This window comes from Pseudorca crassidens, chromosome 7 (genome assembly GCF_039906515.1).
Source record: "Pseudorca crassidens isolate mPseCra1 chromosome 7, mPseCra1.hap1, whole genome shotgun sequence".
NCBI classification, from domain to species: Eukaryota; Metazoa; Chordata; class Mammalia; order Artiodactyla; family Delphinidae; genus Pseudorca; species Pseudorca crassidens.
Window position 1 is genome coordinate 58,672,920 of NC_090302.1, and position 19,154 is coordinate 58,692,073.

General features: G+C 39.4%; 1 protein-coding gene across 35 annotated transcripts in view; it reads right to left on the reverse strand.

Annotated features, from left to right (window-relative positions):
• Positions 1-19,154, reverse strand: part of PTPRD (protein tyrosine phosphatase receptor type D) — a 2,145,367-nt gene that overhangs the window by 400,245 nt on the left and 1,725,968 nt on the right. For all 35 annotated transcript variants that reach the window (XM_067744351.1, XM_067744350.1, XM_067744358.1 and 32 more), the window contains one exon: positions 14,855-15,021. In XM_067744351.1, the coding sequence (XP_067600452.1) occupies positions 14,855-14,918 (64 nt within the window). In that variant the 5' untranslated portion in view covers positions 14,919-15,021. The remainder of the gene's footprint in view (positions 1-14,854; positions 15,022-19,154) is intronic.

Below are 19,154 nucleotides of genomic sequence, written 5' to 3' on the forward strand. Positions count from 1 at the left end.
AGCTATAGCAGGACGTGGGTTCATCTTGCTTACTATCTAATACCCAGCAACCCGCAATATGCTGGCAGGTAGTAGGTGTAGAATACATATTAACTGAAGAAAAAAATTATGCTCAGAGAGGTTAATATACTTCCCCAAGACCACACATCTAGTAAATAGCAAAAGACAGGATCTAAGCCCACATATTTTTATTTAGAAGCTAATGCCTTTCCACTATACCATATTTCTTCAGACTAAAATTATAAAACATATACAGACCTACAAAAATGCAGCAGTCCAGCCAACTATATACCACAGTAATTCTTCAGGACATTTCAATATAACAGAAGGAAATAGAAAAAAACCCTGATATTCCTGGTGAATGTCACCCAAATAAATGATCAAGCCACAATCACGCTTCATTTGATCTGTTTATTAATGAAGTGGTGCAAGGTTCATTCTAGAAAGAATTCCATCAAAACGGATAAAGCAAAAACTTTTAGTATCAAATCTGTAGTCTTCCTACAAAGGGAAAGTCATTTTCACAGAAATATCTTATTACCCAGACAGGACTGTACAAGTAAACTTGTCTGTTTCCACCGAGCTGCTCACTTGGGCAGCGCCCTCCTGAGCACTGGCCTTTGAAATGCTAATTCATTGGCTGAACAACCGTTCAACTGCTCTTTAGCCTTAAACATTCTGAGGCTTCACATTAGGTAGCCAGAGCAGCCCCTGAGAGAAAAAGGAGCTCCAGCAACCACGCTGGCCCGACACCAGGGGACAGATGAAATCAGAAGGAGGGAGTGGGAGCCTCTCTCCCCAGCCTCAGGCGATGAGGGGCCACCTGAGGTCATTAAACCTGGCCTGCTTAGAATGTACAAAACTGGGGACAGAAGGATTTAAGTAAATAATTCATCATCCCCAGTTCACATTCTCCAGAAGTATCTACACAATTGCAGATAAAGTACTTTAAATTTGCCCTTCTGCTTTATATTTCAGTGTGAGATACCTGGTAATGGAATCCATTCTCTAATTCACTTTCCAAGAACAGAATCAGCCCAAATGTCTGCTGTTGGTGCTTTGTTAAATTTTCTGCTATTGTTAACCACAGAAAGCGTTGGAAAGCGTTGGGATTGAGAAATTTTATTCATTTCAAATTTACAAACTTCTACGGAGACTCTACACAGAGACTGAAAACCTGTGGTCCCACACCAGATCCATCCCAAAGTTGTTTTTCCTTTAGCCTCAGTGTTACTGTTGCTTAATGATTTTTAATTCAAGTAAATATGTGAAAATTAGGGATATTTCACCTATAAGTCTGGACTTCAAGCTTCTCTAGGAAAATCAGAAAATCCTGGACATGCATTCCCGAATGGTAAGAAGAGGCTGGGTCGCTGCTTCTCTCATGAAATCCAGCGCAAACTTTCCAAAGAGCTGAACTGCTGCTTCAATAATGGATTTTACTTGACTGGTCACTATGGGCATTGAATTTGCTACCCCTGGCTGTATTCAAGGTCCAGTTTTGGGTCAAGGGCACGGAGGCAGGATCGGAAATGAGTAAATACACTTGCCCCCTGGGGCATGGAATGTGAGAATTTTAGACAAACTAAAATTAGAATCTGTCTATTAAGTCTGTCTCAAAGTGATGTATGGCAACTATGATAACTGTTAGTAGAGACACAAAAACCATAATGAAGTGCATGAGATGTACTGGCAGAGGAGGGACGGGTGGAAGAGAAATACACAAAGAAGTATCTACTCTTCTGGCTACTTCTCCTCTCTAGCTGTTCCTGTATGACTCATTCAGTACTTACCAAGTCCAATCCATCACCAATTCCTGCAAGTTTTTAAACCTCTTAAAATTTTTTTGTATCTGGCCTTTCTTTACCGTATAACCACAGCCACACTTCAGACCATCATGACCCTCACCCTACTTGCTTTTAGAGCAACTCACCCTCAAGTTCATCCTCTACCCAACTATCAGTGATCTATCAAAAATGCAAGTTGGACCACATTGTTTCCCAGTTTAAAATTTTTCATTGCTTCCCTTATTAGGTGGTAATGCTGGGCTGGGTTTGAGAACTAACTGAGGGACATGTTTTAAAAACAGCTATGCTTGATCCTTACTTTCATATATTTTGATTTAAATGCTCAGTGTGCGGCCGAGACAGCTATATTTTATCCCCAAGTGATTCCAAAGTATCATCCGGTTGAGAATCACTGACCTACCAGGCAAGCTCCAAGCTCCTTAGCTTTGCCTTAGTGCCCTCCAGTATGTTTCTGTCACCACCAGCCCCCCTCACGTTCCCTGCAAATTCAACAGTAACCTTATGCATACGTCTACTACTGCACATACCTCCCTACGCTGCAATTATCTCTTTATTGCCTCTCCCACTATTCTGAGAGAAGTGACTTAGCTCAGGCTTCTTGTTACCTATAAGTATCTGGGACACAGTTGGGTCTAAATAAGAGTGGATGGAGATGGCAGAAAAGATGGAGCTGGAAGAGTAGGTAAGATGTGGAATAGCAAAGCTATGCGGTCAGAAAGGGAGAAGGAGAGAATACTAGCAAAGGTGGGAAAACAGAAAGCACTTCCTGAGCTAAGCAGAATGTTGGTGACTGTGCGTTAATGTGTGAAAGCTTCTCTTAGGCCACAAAGAGGAGCCTGGTGGCCTGAGTAAATACACCAAAGGGAAGTGAGCCAATTTATTCCCTGCCCAACAGTGGCGTCAGATCCATTTGTTAAACTGCAAACTCTGTAGAGAAAAGAGATCCCAGAACACAAGCAATTGTTTTATTATAATTATCATAATATCCTTCCTGTTTCCATCTCTGATTCCAAATCAGTACAATTAAAATGCAAAAAGAATTACGTGTTTTGCAATTGTTAAATGATCTTTTTATATCTCTTTGCTGATGTAGTCTTGATTATTTCAGAAACAGGAGTTCTCCATGGTGGTTTCTGCCACCCAGTTCCAATGATTCATGCGGTGGGCCTCTCATCCTTTCCCTTGAGATTTTACTCCATAGTCGAATAGACGTAACCATTACTCATCATCCTTCATATTCCGCCAAGATTTTTGTTTAATCTAATTAGTTCTCCTTCTTCATTCAACTCTAAACAACATCCATCCTTATGAGAATGTAGTTATGCCCTTCCTACTTTTTCAGAAACTTGTGACTTCTACTAGCTGCCAGGACAAACTGGCAATAGTTGGTAATTTAAATTTTCCCATGTGAGTCAGGGATTCCAATTGCAATCGATTGCAAACCGCCCCCTCTTTGTGCCCAATGAAGGCCTTTCTGTTTGGTGACATCGTGGACCCATAAGCGTTATTTCTGAGCATCGCTGCTGGATCAACGGTGCTTTCTTGTTAGAGTTTTATTTTGCTTTTGATTTATGAGCACTGAGATGGTACAGAGGACATCTATACCAGAAGTACCCATGATGTGATCAAATTCACCATGATGTTTCTGCTTTTGCTTGCCTTTATGAAACCAATATCAGACTTCAATACCCATGATTACAAACCTGTTTCTTCACAGACCCTGTTACAACATTCCCATCAAACGTAACACTTCCCAGCACTTTTTTCTCCATATTTAAGATGTTCATAGCTCCAAATGTCAGGCTCACAGTGCAATGAAAACTATCCCATAGCTAATAAATTATTCATTTGTCAGGAGTTTGCAATTTGAAGTGGCACTAACAGCCAAGTACCTGAAGCACCCCCCAAAGACGTAAAGCACAGTAACATGCAAAGCTTCTTCCACATAAATGCTAAAGGTTAAGTGCTATTAAATTCCTCTGTTTATCAAGAGATGTGCTCCTTGAACTTATTTATTCTAATTAATCTGCTCCCAATAAACATTACTAACAGAGCACCGTGCTAAAAGAGGCTAATCAAATGCGCCTCTTTCCCCTAACTAATCTCACCGGGTTAAAACAAGGTCTTCTGCTTATAAACATTCGCCATTCCCCACTATCTGGGGAGAACTTGTGAGTAAGGTCAAAAGTAGGGGTCATCAAGCCATGACCCTCAGCCCAAAGCTGGCTCATTGTAAGGGTTTGTAAATAAAGTTTTATTGGAACATCACCACTCCCAAGCGTTCATGTGTTGTCTGTGGCTGTCTTCTTGTTATAACTCAGAGTTGGAGAGTTGTTACAGAGACTGTGTGGCTCACAAAGTCAAAAATGTTTACTATATGGTCCTTTACAAAAATCATTTGCCAACCTCTGGTTGAAAGGTTTCAGAATTTTAGCACTAGGTGGGGCTTTAACTGCTGTATATCAACCTGTTCATCTACCCAAGCGAGGACTGCCTTTAAATGTTTGTTATCTAGAATGTCATCTGTGGTACAGAGCCAGAAGAGAAGAAGGAATAAAGCAACAACAGGTCCAAGGTGGCTCTCAAGCTGGTAGGTGCTTCGTTTTGATGACAATAATCACCACGTGTTCCAGTTATCTATTGCTGTGTTTCACACCACCTCAAAACTTGCTTAAGGCAAACATTTCTCTGCACAGGATTCTGCCTTGCAGGCTTCAGCTGGGCAGCTCTCCTCTTCTCACTTCAGGTCACTCCCGTGACTTGCCATCACCAGGAGGCTGGGCTCTGACTGGGAAGCCAAGATGGCTTCATTCACCTATCGGGCACTTCACCTGGAGTCCAAATATGTTGAATCACATAAGCGATAGTTTTTCCTCCAAATAAAAGAGGTTCACCAGGAAAGAGTTTATTAAAATTATTTCATCTATATAGAGGATACACTTTCCATATAGGAATCACTTAGGAATCCTATTTCTATAATCTTGACTAAATGGAAGCATACAGAGGAAAGCCCTATTCAAGCTCCCTTCTTCTCTACAAATGTATGTTGGCCATCGCCTTCCAGTTACAACTCTGCTTTTCATTTGTCCTCTCCAGCTATGGATACTCATGAAATGAAGTGTAGACTTCATTTTATGTTGCCAATGTAGAAATATCATCTACTATAAAAGAAAAGGACAACTGGCCAGGCTAAAGAGCTAAAAGCAGATATTTTTGCTTTTGTTAACCAATGCCTTTAGTGTTCAAAGTCTATATTGGATGATACAAAGGAAATTTCAGTCAAGCAGTTTAGAAAATGAATTTATAACCTGATCAGAGATTGTACCAACCCTTCAAAGAACTATCTGAGAAAGAAATATTAATTTTGTCCCAGCAGAGGAGAGTGGTGCCCAACTCAAGTTTCATAGGTAGATATCCCAAGAATAGATCTGTTTCCCTACATACTGGCTGAGCAACCCAACTCCTTCCAAGGCCTACAGGGCCACATGGTTTAGCCCCTTCCTGCTCTCTTAGCTATGTCTTCCCACTCACTATGCTTCAGTCTCCTAGGCCTTATTTTGTCCTTTGAACACACTACTCTTCTTTCCTGAAGGCTTTTGTGAATCACTGTTCTATCCACCTGGATGCACTGAACTCCACTTCCTCATGGCTGGTGCTGTCCCATCGCTCAGCTTAAGTGTTGGGGCTCACTAAGCAACACCTTCCTTGATATAAAATGAAGGAATGCCCTGTCCCCTCCCCTAACATCCCCCCTCCCACCGTGCTCTCACAGAACATCACCTGTTTTATTATCTCTGCAGCATTCATAACTATCAAAGCCACACTGTTCATTTATCTTTTGTCCATAACCTTGTCTTGCTGCATGTTTCTTCCCTCCCCGCCCAGCCCCACTCCAACTAGAATGGAAATTCTGTGGTAACACGAATCAGGATCTGGCTCGGTTGGGGCACACAGTAGTCATTTACTGAATGAAATATTACTTTTAAATTAAATGTTGTGATTTAAATTTACTTTTAAAGGATACATATGGACATTAAAGAGGTGTTTGTATCAACCTGAAATCACTACAGCTGAAAGCAATGAATGCCTTCCCTGCTCTTTTTTAGAATATTAACACCTTTATTAACAGGTGGTTGCAGTTTGTTAATTTCTTTGAAAAATCAAGTTGTAAACTTTTGTTACCCATTAAAATGAGGTTCTTAAGAAACTTGACCAGATATAAAACAATTTAAAAATCTTTAAAGGTGTATTGAGAAAAAGCAGGTTTTTATTTTTTTTAACACGTTTGTCATTACCAAAAAGATCTGTCTTTAGGTAAAAAAACATTTAAAAATCCCATGCTGCATAAATAATACAGATAGTTCCAGTGATCTGGTCAATGGGCAAAAAGCAGCACTTAAGGTCTGCTCTTTTAATGGTAGACAAACAACAGCAATTTATTTTTCTCTCACTCCTTTATGAGCAACTTGAATACAGCAAAAACAACAACTAAGAAAGAAAAGAACTACTAGAATATATTAAGTTTAAGTGGCTCGTTACACTTTCTGTGCTTATAGCTCAAAAGTAATGTACTGTGTGCTATTTTTTAATCTGAAGATATAAGTACTTAGTGTATTTTAATGTCTCATTGAATAAATGTAGTATAAAACAATTATCACAACACTATGTTGTGATTATGTAAAATCCATCACACCTCATAGAGTGAATTTAAAACTTTCATTGGAGAACAGAAACTAAATTGAAATACCCATTCTAGTAAGGTTTTAAACTTCATTCACATTTTTAAACTGATTCTGGATTCCACAGTACTTTTTTTTTTACAAATATATTAACATAAAGGTAAGTTTTAAAAAATTACCTGAACAAACAAAAAGAGAAGTCATAAGAATGAGCAGTGATATACTTCTGGAAAAAAATGACATGTTAAAAATAAAAAGTTACATGTTCCTCATTAGCTTGGCTTTCTCTTTCACTCAGAATTATAATAATCTGTAGGTAGTTCAGGTTTTAGGAGACTGTAGCTCAATAAAAGTCAACTAACATTATTTCTTAAGTTTCAAGGCAGTCTGGCCTTCCTAACCTCCACCACTCTTCTCCCCTGTTCCCCTTCTTTTCCTTAACATTCAACTAGACCCTTAAAAGATCTCAAGGCCACTCTGGCTGGCCTGGCTTCAGAGCACTTCTCTACCCTGCTACCACACAGATGTTTTTTTACATCTCTGCTGTCACTCCCCCAGTTGTCCTTAGAATAAAAACCAAGACCTTGAACAAGTTCTAAAGCCTTGCATTAGATGGTCCTGCTTACTTGTCTATCCTTATTTGATTAATTCCTCCTTCTCAGCATCTGCGATCCAGTCACATCCATTCTTTCAGTCACCAGAACACACTAGGTTATCCTGTCTTGCAGTATAAGAGCATGTTCTTTCTTGAACCCTAACAGCTCTTTCAGGGGTAGTTTAGTTAATGTCTATTCATCCATCAGGTGCTAGCTCAAAAATCATTCCCTCAGAGCTATACATGTGATCTAACTTAACAGAACTACATCTTTACAAAAATATATTGATGTAAAAGCTAGTAAAATCTGTAGTTAGTCAATAGTATCATACTAATATTGATTTCCTGATGTTGATAATGTAATGTTATTACATAATATATCATTACTGGGGAAATATGGGTGAAAGGTACTTGGGAAATTCCTGTACAATTTTTACTTCTTTCAAGTCTAAAATTATTTCACAATAAACAAGAAATAAATTGCTGCTCCATACGTTTTTTATTGCTCTTCTGAATAGTTGAGACACTAACCTCCCTATTCTCTTCCCTCAAAACATTTATCACAGTTAGAAAGTATGAACGTTTTGAGATTAATGTTAAATATTTATCTATCCCACTAGAGTTTAAGCCCTCTAGGGGCAGGGATCATATCTCTTTATCTCACCATTGTATATCCAGTAGTTACCTCAATGCTTGACACAGGAAATGTGTCCAATAAACACTTACTAGAGGGAGTATTAAATACACAAATGTGTCAATCAGTCAATGCCCTTTGGAGGCATAATTGCATACATAATGATACATATTTACATTTTTAAAAGATACTGCTCAAATCATAAAGTTAATGGGATGATCAATGTCCACAGAGATCTAAACATGGATGCTTCTAATTTGGAAATGATGCAAGTTGATGAGAAAAAAGCAAAAGCACAACTTTTAGTGAATATTTAATCCTATTATTCAAAATGCTTTGCGAGTTCTCTAATCCTTATGATAACCATATCAAGTGTGTGCCATTTTCCATCTTCATTTTACAGATGAGAGGCACATAGAGATTTGTAACTTGCACATGGTCAGAACATCTATACTGCAGAGGCAGGATCTGAACATGGGTACAAGTCCATATTCTTAAGCGCTACTTCCTGCCTGGAGATAAAATCTGAGAATATTGCTTGAGAGAGTTCTGAAAAGTGAGCTATGAATTCTGAAAGTAGATTACAAGCTGGTGTCGGACCACACTTTTTTAAATCTTTATATCCCTACCATTATGCACAAAGCTTTCCATGTAGCAGGCACACGTGATCACACACACACACAGACACACACACACAGACACACACACACACACACACACACACTGTTACTGGTTTCACGAATGAATAAATAAATCTAAAGCAAACTGAGGAAAAGAGAAAAAGCAAAATTATAAGTAAGAGAATTGGTTTCCACCCGATCACTAGTACTTCTCTCTTTGATTCTTTATTTCAAGTTGGACACTGGTTGGGGGTTTTCTGAATTTACTGAAGCAGGACAACATAGGCAGAAGAGGGCGGGCTCCCAACCAAGTCAAACTTACTCGAAATGAATCAGGTAAATAGCAGCTACGTCAGGAAAATTGAAGAAACTAAGAATATGATGAGAAAGAAATGAGGAAATCATAGAACAGTATAATCAAATATCACCAGGCTATTAGCAATAACAAGAAGTAATTCACCGATATTTCAGATATGGTTCTATCCTTCAAGCTTAGGGCCCTCATCGCAAACAGAGATCAGAGATAACAAATATATCATACTTTGGTTTTTCTTAGAAAAAGCAAGTCCCTCTACACACAATAAAATGCTTTGAAGTGTACACATGTGTTGATTATGTGACATATTCTTAACCTTACTAGATAGGTACAGCTCTGCTGGGAGCAATTAATTCAGAAAGCTACAGAAAACTCTGCAATGGGACCAAAGGATCAGTAAAATAGCTGGAATATTTTTCTTGCTGTAGACAGCTGGATTCTGCTAATTTTGCTACTTTAAAGTGAGGGGAGGAAGGAGGAGGGAGCAGTAAGGTTTTTATTTTGCCACACCTCTGTAAATTCAGATAAAAGGAAAACAAGCAAGGCATTGATAAGCATGGAAAAATGAACTGGCTTTCTTCCTGCTCTCCTCAATGAGCACATCTATTCTAACTGGCCTGAAGGAACCAGAACACTTTTCATTCAGGTGACATATACCAAAGAGAATCTAACCAGAGAGCTGGATTAAGCAGCAGTTTACCTTTTCATTTTTAAATAGCTTTATTGGAATATGATTCACACACATACAGATCACCCATTTAAAGTGTCCAATTCAATGGTATTTAGTATGTTTGTACCCAGTTAGTACCATCACCCCAATCTCATTTTAGAACATTTCGTTTTCATCATCCCAAGCAATTTCCCTTTTAAAAGTTGATTGAATGGTCTGTGATCTAAGTACATACATACATACGTGAATACATACATCACACACACCTAAACACCCGTAATCTAAAAAAAAAAAAAAAACTAAAGGACATTTTTGATGATCTATGAATGTTCTCATTGTGAAATGGCCCTGTCTACTGGGAGGAATGCATTTTGATGACATAAGAAAGACAGTCTTTCCATTCCTAACTTCATTTTGGAGGTCTAACTTCTTGACAGGCTGCTTCTTGGAAGTGATTTCGGCAGAACGCAAAAGGAATCATTTGCCCTGCCCTTCAATCTAATCATTTTCCTTTTCTTTAATTTTGTTTTCTGAAGAATAATTTCTGGCCATAGCAAAAGCCACTCACTTTCTTCCTTACCTTGTTTACCTCCATCTCTAGCCTACTGGACCAGTGTCCCATGTGTTTCTGTATGTGCTTACAGTAAACATCTATAGCTCCTCCCTCAGGGCAGCTCAAGAAAATTCACTAAAGGAAGCAACAAAACAGGAAGATGGAAACGCTTTCCATTATCCATTAGACCCAAGAAAATTAACTTTAAATTGGTTATTTCCTAAGCTTGAAAAAGCAGATATGCTTCATATTATTCCCTCTTCATCTTCAGATTAACTCCTGGGACAAGAGTTTATAAGAATCTCCTATGTGTAGAACTTTTTATAGGGAAGCAAGCTGGGGACTTTAACACACTGCAGGAAAATATGGTTTATCAACTGTCCAAATTTTGATGATCTGTATCAAATTAAATAATGTTAGCACAGTACCTAAACACAAGTACTCAATAAAAATGTTGGCTGAATGTTTTTGAATAATGATAGATAACATTTAGTAAATATCTACCATGTGTTATCTGCTGATCTGTGTTTTACATTAACTCATTTATTCCTCATAAAACCCAAGAGTAGGCCCTACACTATACCATCACCATCATCACTCATCACCCACATTTTTAAGATAGGAAAACTCAGAGAAAGAGCATGAGGCATCATCCTCCAGATTACAAAAACACAGCCAGAATTTAAAACCAGACTCTGCTTTCAGAGCTTACTTTATTAACCATTACCCTATGCTGTCCACCAGAAAACAAGTAAGGAAAAAATGGTTAACTTACAACATTGATGTCAGTCTGCTCTCTAATGCCAAAGAAATAAAGTTCCATTGGATAGAGTGATATACGACCAGCGAGGGAATAAAAGAAACCTAATTGCTTTCACATAGGGCAGAAATATAGTGAGTAGATGGGGACTACAGCGAGGTTCCTTCACAATAAGGATGGAAAATGAGGGTGTGTTCACCATCTGAGACAGAAAAATGGCAAAAAGCAACAGAAAAAGGATGAACTCAACCATTTTAGGAATTCAACTATCAAGAGCTGTGTTTATAATGAAGATCCAGTAAACACTCAGGTCCAATGACAGTGGCCAAAAAGCATAAACTCAGGTCTAGAATGTAAGTGATTTCATCATAGTGAAACCAGTTTGATAAAAGAATGTACTAACAGCAGATTCTTGGCCTGTATTTAGTTTAAAAAAAAAGAAAAGAAAAGAAAAAGGACTGGTAAATAGCAAACTAAAGCTACATAAAATTACCAGAAACTATCACGAAAACTCAGTCAAAAGAAAAATATTGGGCTTCCCTGGTGGCGCAGTGGTTGAGGGTCTGCCTGCCGATGCAGGGGACACGGGTTCGTGCCCCGGTCCAGGAAGATCCCACATGCCGCGGAGCAGCTGGGCCCGTGAGCCAGGGACGCTGAGCCTGCACGTCCGGAGCCTGTGCTCCACAACGGGAGAGGCCACAGCAGTGAGAGGCCCACGTACCGTAAAAAAAAAAAAAAAAAAAAAATTACCCCAGGATTATATTAATATAATACAATCTAAATTCATCTAGAATTTGCATGCACAGCATCACTGAATTGACCTCAGTCAAACCACTATGGAAAACTGGTTAGCTTGGCACGAGGAAGGGCTACTCCTAGTGTTCAAACTGAAGTCACACTTGACTCCTCCCCGGGACCACAGCTCTACCATGCGTATGTGCATTCAAGAAGCAATGAGTGACATCATTTCGAGCACTCCAGACTTAGGAACAAAAAGAAATAGGATCCATGCACACATCTAGCCTTTTGAAATAATAGTGGAGATCGGCAGGGCACTTCAAATGGGTAATGGCAAAGACTATAATTTTCTGCTAAAGGGATATTATCACAATTTTTCAACCTGGGTTTGAACCAAGGTTCGTGAGAGCTCTTCTACCTAATGCGACATCACACCAGCACTTCTCTATGGTGTTCCACACAGCGGATTATAAGCCTCACTCCTCAGCTCTGCAGAGTTAATCGTTTCAAAAGGCAGCGAGCTGAACACACTAAGTTAACATGGCACCCTAGAGTGGCTTCTTTCCACTCCCCACCTGCATATCATCCTCTTCTTCAAAAGAGAGCAACATTAAAAAAAAAAATTATTCCCATAGTTATTGAGTGGCTAAGCTACTATTAAAGTCTGAAACATAACTCCTGATCCCTTGTATGAATACAAAATACAGTTAGGTAAAAGAAAAAAAATATATATATACGGCTAGATGTGCGAATGAAAGTGTAGGGAAACAAATCAGTGACCCAGTTGATACAAGCCTGAGAAATATCATCTTTCTATGATGGTGAAGAAATCAAAGTTTTCTTCAGTACTACTTGTATCTTGATTTTTTTTTAGGTTTTTAAGAGAAGTTAATGGCACAATTTAATGGGTTACAATCTAAATCCTATTTCATCAATTGTTCTTCAAACATTCTTAGTGGCTAAAATTATATCTCAGACCCTACCATGTGCTTTCATGTACCAGGAATATCCTCGAGTAGATTACTAAGGGATGTTCTTTCTCCTTTTAAAATGTACCTTAAAAAATATGGCTAATTTTTCCTCTTTCCCCAGGAACGCTCAGGTTACCTATGCTATTCAGCAATGCCAAATGAATCTGCTAAAGGGAAAATATCCTGAAGTAAGGTTGAGGAGATAGGGCAAAACCAAACAAAATTGATTTGGCAAAGAAGAAGCCTCTCCCTCTTTGTAGCTGCGAAGGGAAAAGTGAGAGAGAAGGGATTCTTTTCCAGGTTACATCTTGAGGTTGAAAACTGCTATCATGTAAATATATAACATGGTAAATATCTTAATTTAACTAACAATCGCTAATTCACTCAGGCCTTTGTTATTTCTTGCTTAAGACTCTATTGGATAAGAAATGGATGAAAGAGTAGAAGAGAAAGAGAAGGGGACGAGCAAGAGGAGGAGCAGGTGATGATCATTTATAGTCTAGATTGTTTTTAAACCATAATTTTAAATTTTAGGGCTTCCCTGGTGGCACAGTGGTTAAGAATCCACCTGACACTGCAGGGGACATGGGTTCCAGCCCTGATCCGGGAAGATCCCACATGCCACAGAGCAACTAAGCCCACGCGCCACAACTACTGAGCCTTCGCACCGTAACTACTGAAGCCCACACATCTAGAGCCCACGCTCTGCAACAAGAGAAGCCACCGCAACAAGAAGCCCGCGCACCGCAACGAAGAGTAGCCCCCGCTCGCAGCAACTAGAGAAAGCCCGCGCGCAGCAATGAAGACCCAAAGCAGCCAAAAATAAATAAAAATAAAATTAATTAATTTTTTTAAAAAAAGTACACATAATTTAAAAGTTTAAAAGTACTTGTTCCTCAATGCTTGATATCTGTCTGCCACTTTCCACCAGAGAATTAAGCAAAAGCAAAGCTTCTCAGTAAGAGAATATGCTTACTCATCTGGAAGGATAACTTCATGAATATATGATAATTAGATCTAATAACTTTAAGAAAATCCCTAACTGAGATCTGATATTAAAGTCAGGTCCCACGGCCTTAATATGCTTTTGCCGAAAGCTAACAATTGTAAAACAACTTACTTTTTCACTCTAGCCAAAACTGAAAAATAAAGCCATATGCCTGATTTCTTTAAAACACTAAATTTAGATTTCAACTTTAAAATACATTTTGACATAAACGGCTTTTAACACAAGCATCTTTCATTTGGGTCTTTTCCCAGTTAATTATTTGCTGGCATTGTACTCGAAATTCCTTGGCTTCACCTTAAACCCACACTCCCAAGTGCTAATTAGGAGACTATATACATTATTAACCAGAAAATGTTGTGCTTAAAACATGCATGTTCCATATGTATCCTATTATTAACAGTATTCCTTTCACTCCTGGAAAGCTCTCTTTAAAAAATAGAGCCCTATTTAAACAAAGAAATGGGCTGCCATTGAGGAAATTCTTGTTGAAATGCAATTAACAGGTAAGGGCCAACATGACACAGGATCCTTGTCTTCGAAACATCTTTAACATGAATCAAATTTAATCTCACTGAAATAGTCAGTGGAGGGAAAAGGTAATGACTGCAGACGTTACACATTTTAATAGTACCAAGGGGACTCCCGAAGAGAATGGCTGACTCTCATATGAGTTAAACCATTACTCGGGACCAGACGTGTTGGTAACTACAAGCCAGAGACATGCCTTTTTCCAGTACTGCCTCTTCCAAAAAATCCAAAGGACAGATGGGAAAAGAAACGTATGTAAACAAGGTAGGCCTAATGATTTCCTAATTACAAAGGAGATGGGATCTTCTCATTAATTGGCAAGCTAATTGACCACAATCTCAGTTTCACAAATTGAGTCCAATAATCCAAACTTTGGGGTCTGTACTCCACAGATTTCTCCTCACACTTCCACACCCTTCATCCAGCCACAAAGTTGTCAGTTCTGCTTGATTTCTTTGAATACTGTACTCCACGACAGCTGTCGGAAACGGTACATTAGAACAGCTGCTGTGACAGCTACAAGGGCTTGGAAGTTTAATTGGGCTCAATGTGACATTGCACATTTTTCTAAACACAGAAATAGCCACAAAACTAAAGAAATTTCTAATGGGTCTGAGCAATATTTACTTATTGGCACCACCAACTGGTTAATCCCAGTTTGCGTTGTATCATTGGTCTCATAATACCTTTTGCTACTGGGCTGGTAAGAGTATCAAAAAAAAGAAAGAAAAAAAAGAAAGGCAAAACATTAGGAGCGGTTAGATGCACAAGAAAAAGGGCATTAAGACAGAGAGGAAATGGTAAGCAAGCCATGTCAATAATCTCTTTGAAAGGCTGGCTGGTAGCCAAGGAGGATCCCACAGGGTCTCAGGATTTACTTCCAAAGGAAACATATTCAGAGGCCCAGAGCGTGGTGACAACTGCAAACAAAACCACTCATTATAGCCCCCTAGAGAATGGGAGAATGGCTTACTCTCAGCATCCGCGTGGAGGAAGAAGGCAAGGAACAGCAGCAGCGGCCTGGCTACGTGCACCATCCTGCAGCTCGGCACCAGCACACACTGGCAGCTTGGAATCACTGCCGCAGAAGCCGCAGCGAGCCGGACCGATCTGAAATTTCAGCTGGAACACCTTCAGAGCCTGTAGAGGGAGAGGTAAAGAAAAGAAAGGGAAGAAAACACAAAGACACTTAGACTCTCACTCTTCTCCCCTTGTTCCATCACAACCACCACGAGAGATGCAAAACACTGTTGATACACCATAAATGGGAACCATGACACCTTTGGATGAGGAAGCAAACAACCTGGTTTGTGAAATGGGACTCCCCAGGTTGACCTTGCTCCCATGCTCAGGCCACCCTGAAGCCAACCCCTCTAGAGAATTTCATTCTCTGCTCATGCCACCTTTTGGGCAACGTTCTATGAGAAGAACCTGTCACTTCTTATGAAATATTACATGACTACTTGGATGGAAGAAAGTCCATCAATGCTACAAGCAAGATTTAAGAGAAGCTCCACCATGCAGGATAAAAGTCTATTATTGGCAGAATAATGGAAGTTGCTTTCCTGGCACCAGGTGAAATCTGCTAATTCAACTTCTCCAGCTAAGCAGTAGAGGTTAGAATTTTTTACACCATCACATTTGGCTTCTTCCCTGAAGACGCATCACATTTGAGTCTAGTTTGGCTTCAATAAGTCAAAACAATAGCTAGCAACAGCCACTTTGACTTACAGGATTTTTATATGCCTCCTGGGCAACGGCTTAGGTTTCTCAACTTTCTATGTAAAATCAATAAGCCACAGCCTGTTTTCCGAGAGCCTACTGCGCGCAAGACATCAGAGTTGCTACACAGCACTTCGTGTCGCAAGATACAAAAATGAGTCAGAGTCCATCGTCTGTGACTTTCCAGTTTAGGAGGGAAAATAATACAGGCACATTGGATGACTAGGACAAGTTAATACGTGAGTAGTGCCAGGAAGGAAAGCCAAATAATGCCATGAAATTCAGGATTAGGAATGACATCATGGAAAAAGCGGCATCTCCAACTGGGCCTTGGAGTACAGGCAGAATTTTACCAAAAGAAAGGAAAGGTATTCCAGGAATTCTACAAAGGCAGGGCAGTGAAACGGGAGCTTTGGCAAAGGTGAGTTGCCTGGTTGGCCTGAAGCAGGGCTTCCCAAATATCTATATGCATCAGAACCACCAGGAAGGCTTGTAACTGGGCACCCATCCACCAGAGTTTGTGATTCAGGAGGTCTGTGCTGGGGGTCCAAGAACTTGCATTTCTAACAAGTTTCTGAGTGATGCTGATGGAGATGGTCCAGGGTCCACAATGAGACTACTGGGTTGGTGTGACGGATCCATTAAGAAACCACAAGAAGATGAGGCAAAAGAAAATGTCTCATGCTTTAGGTGTACTTCCTTATTAGCGTTTTTGGCTCTCTGCTATTTTTACCGTACTGTTTCATTTAAATTTCCTACATGCTAACTTCGTTTGTGCGATTGAAATAAAATTGCAGTATATTAAAAAAAAGAAAATGGCTCAGGCTTAAAAAATAATAGCTCATGGAGAGCCTTGGGTGCCTCCCTAAGTCAACCAGCCTTTTTTTCAGCAAACCACAAAGGGAGCTATTTAATGTTTTGGAGCAGAAGAACAATATAGAATGAAGCTTTGAAAAGATTAACTGACAGCTGAATGTGGGATGATTTACAGAACACTATTATCAAGAGTCACAGGTAAGAAGTAACACAGACCATAAGAGTGATGGTGGTCCTGGTGGGAATGGAAAAGAATGGAAGTGATGACTGACTGGCTCCAAGCAATTTGAAGTATGGCTCTTGGGGTGATAAATGATAGTTCCTACAGAACCTTCAATAAATCTAGCACAACATTTTGTACAGAATAGGCTCTTAATAAAGAGAGAAAGAAAGGCCATATTTAATGTTACTGCTTCCTCTGTCACTGTGAGAAGAACTTGAGAATGACAATCAGAATTTGTTTGCCAATGAAACAGTATACCTTTAAGTTTTGCATCTAGGAATATCTGAAACACATAAAATTCTTGACACAAAATACTAGAGACATCCAGAAATAACCTAAAAACTTAAAATAACTTGCAGTTTAAAAATTATTGTTAATGCAGATACTATAGTGTGTCTTTTTTGAAACTAAGCTTGAGCATGAGAATAAAAACTTTTTTAAAAAGATATTATCTGGGCTTCCCTGGTGGTGCAGTGGTTGAGGGTCCGCCTGCCGATGCAGGGGACACGGGTTCGTGCCCCGGTCTGGGAAGATCCCACATGCCGCGGAGCAGCTGGGCCCGTGAGCCATGGCCGCTGAGCCTGCGCGTCCGGAGCCTGTGCTCCACAACGGGAGAGGCCACAGCAGTGAGAGGCCTTGTGTACCGCAAAAAAAAAAAAAAAAAAAAAGATATTATCTTTTTCATTACTATGAATGAATGGTGTGAACACAGGAAAGATAAAACTAAAAGGAGGGGGTATGACCATTCTAATTACCATTCCACTAGATAGCCTTTTTTTCCTTTTGAACAGATTTGTAGGTGGCATGAAGAAGCAAATTGTATGTTGAAACGCATGTACTTGAAACCAAAAGCTAGCCAGCTGCTCCAAATCAGCTATTGTTATCTATCTCATCTGGAAAACAACTTATCAAGCAGTTCACAGCTATCAAATGTTAAAATTCTCCAAACTTTATAGAAGAAGTGCTAAAGGAATCAGCTCTCTCCCTCTCCCCCTTTCACTGCTCCCACCCTCGTGCCAGCATTTCAAATGACAGCAAAGTCCAGGAGACATCAGTCCTGTCAGACTCAATTTGTGTCTGTGCAAGCGTATCAGAGCCAACTGCTACATAATGACTCGATGCAATCACAGAGATGGAGATGTATGAAATGCTCTCTCAGGAAAGAGGTGACTTGGCTCTCCCCCTTCTCAACTGGAGCGCCATAAGAAGACTAAGTTCTTTCAAATGAACCTACAAATGTTACCTCTGACTTTAAACAGTGATAGGATCTAGAAATGAACGCAGATGTGAACATACCTATTTTTACTTAAATGGGCTATGCCCTTGGCCGAGATATGACAAAAGGAGATCAGAGGTGTAAAGATAAAACCAATTCTAGATGTTCATTCTGGCCAATCTCCACTCTGTATCTTGTTTATTACATAGAAACTTTGCCAAAAGGAAAATGCTGGCTTGTGTATTAGTAAGGTGAAATTTGAATTTTGGAACAAAAATGGGCAGTAGATTTTTAAGAAAACATTTTCAGTGAAAATAGTGTGGTCCAGCGGTTAAGACTCTGCACTCCCAATGCAGGGGGCCCGGGTTCGATCCCTGGTCAGGGAACTAGATCCCACAACGAAGAGCCTGCATGCCACAAGTAAAAGAGCCCACATGCTGCAACTAAAGAAAAAAAAACATCCCACATGCCACAACTAAAGATCCCGCACTCCGCAATGAAGATCCCGCGTGCCGCAACTAAGACCCGGTGCAGCCAAATAAATAAATAACGAATGTTTTTTTTTAAAAAAAGGAAAAATAAAGAAAAGAATGAGGATGAATGAATGTTATAAGTAGTTTCCTGTAGTTTCCAAACTACAATGTTATAAGTAGTTCCCTACCCTAAAGAAGGGGTAGCCAAGCACGCTGCAATGAAAAGGGCAAGAAAGGGGGTTTGGAGATAGTAAAAGTACCATGGTTTAGCTTACATCATAAATTATTCTGCATTTGTGCAATAGCCCTCAGCAGGGGTTAACTCCGTGATTTTTATATACCTTGCCCTTTGTGCCTTTTATTAACTGGGACTGGCAGATAAAACAACCATCTAGATGAGCTAAAAATAATATTTAAAACTCTCTGATTTCTTATTGCTCACAGCACAAAGATGTTAACAATAATGTTGTTGATTTCCAATCAGCTCAATATCTACTTTTCTATTTATGTACATGTGTGGTTAGAGAAACTAACAGCTCAGAGGGCCAGTGTGTGCAATCTCATTTGAAATGAAACAAGAAAAATACACTTGCCCTGAGTCTTATATCACTGCTTCAAGTGATCTGATTAGCTGACACCTAACTCTTTATCTTCAATTTAACATTGGAACCCTTTCTATAATAAGTATATTTATATTCAAACTGATATGAATGTTTAAGGATTGTTTTCAGCTTTCTGTATTGTTGGTGTTTCTGTAGATTATGTTAACATAAGAGGAAAAAAAAAAAGGCTTTTCTTTTTAAAAAGATATCCTACAAGCCCC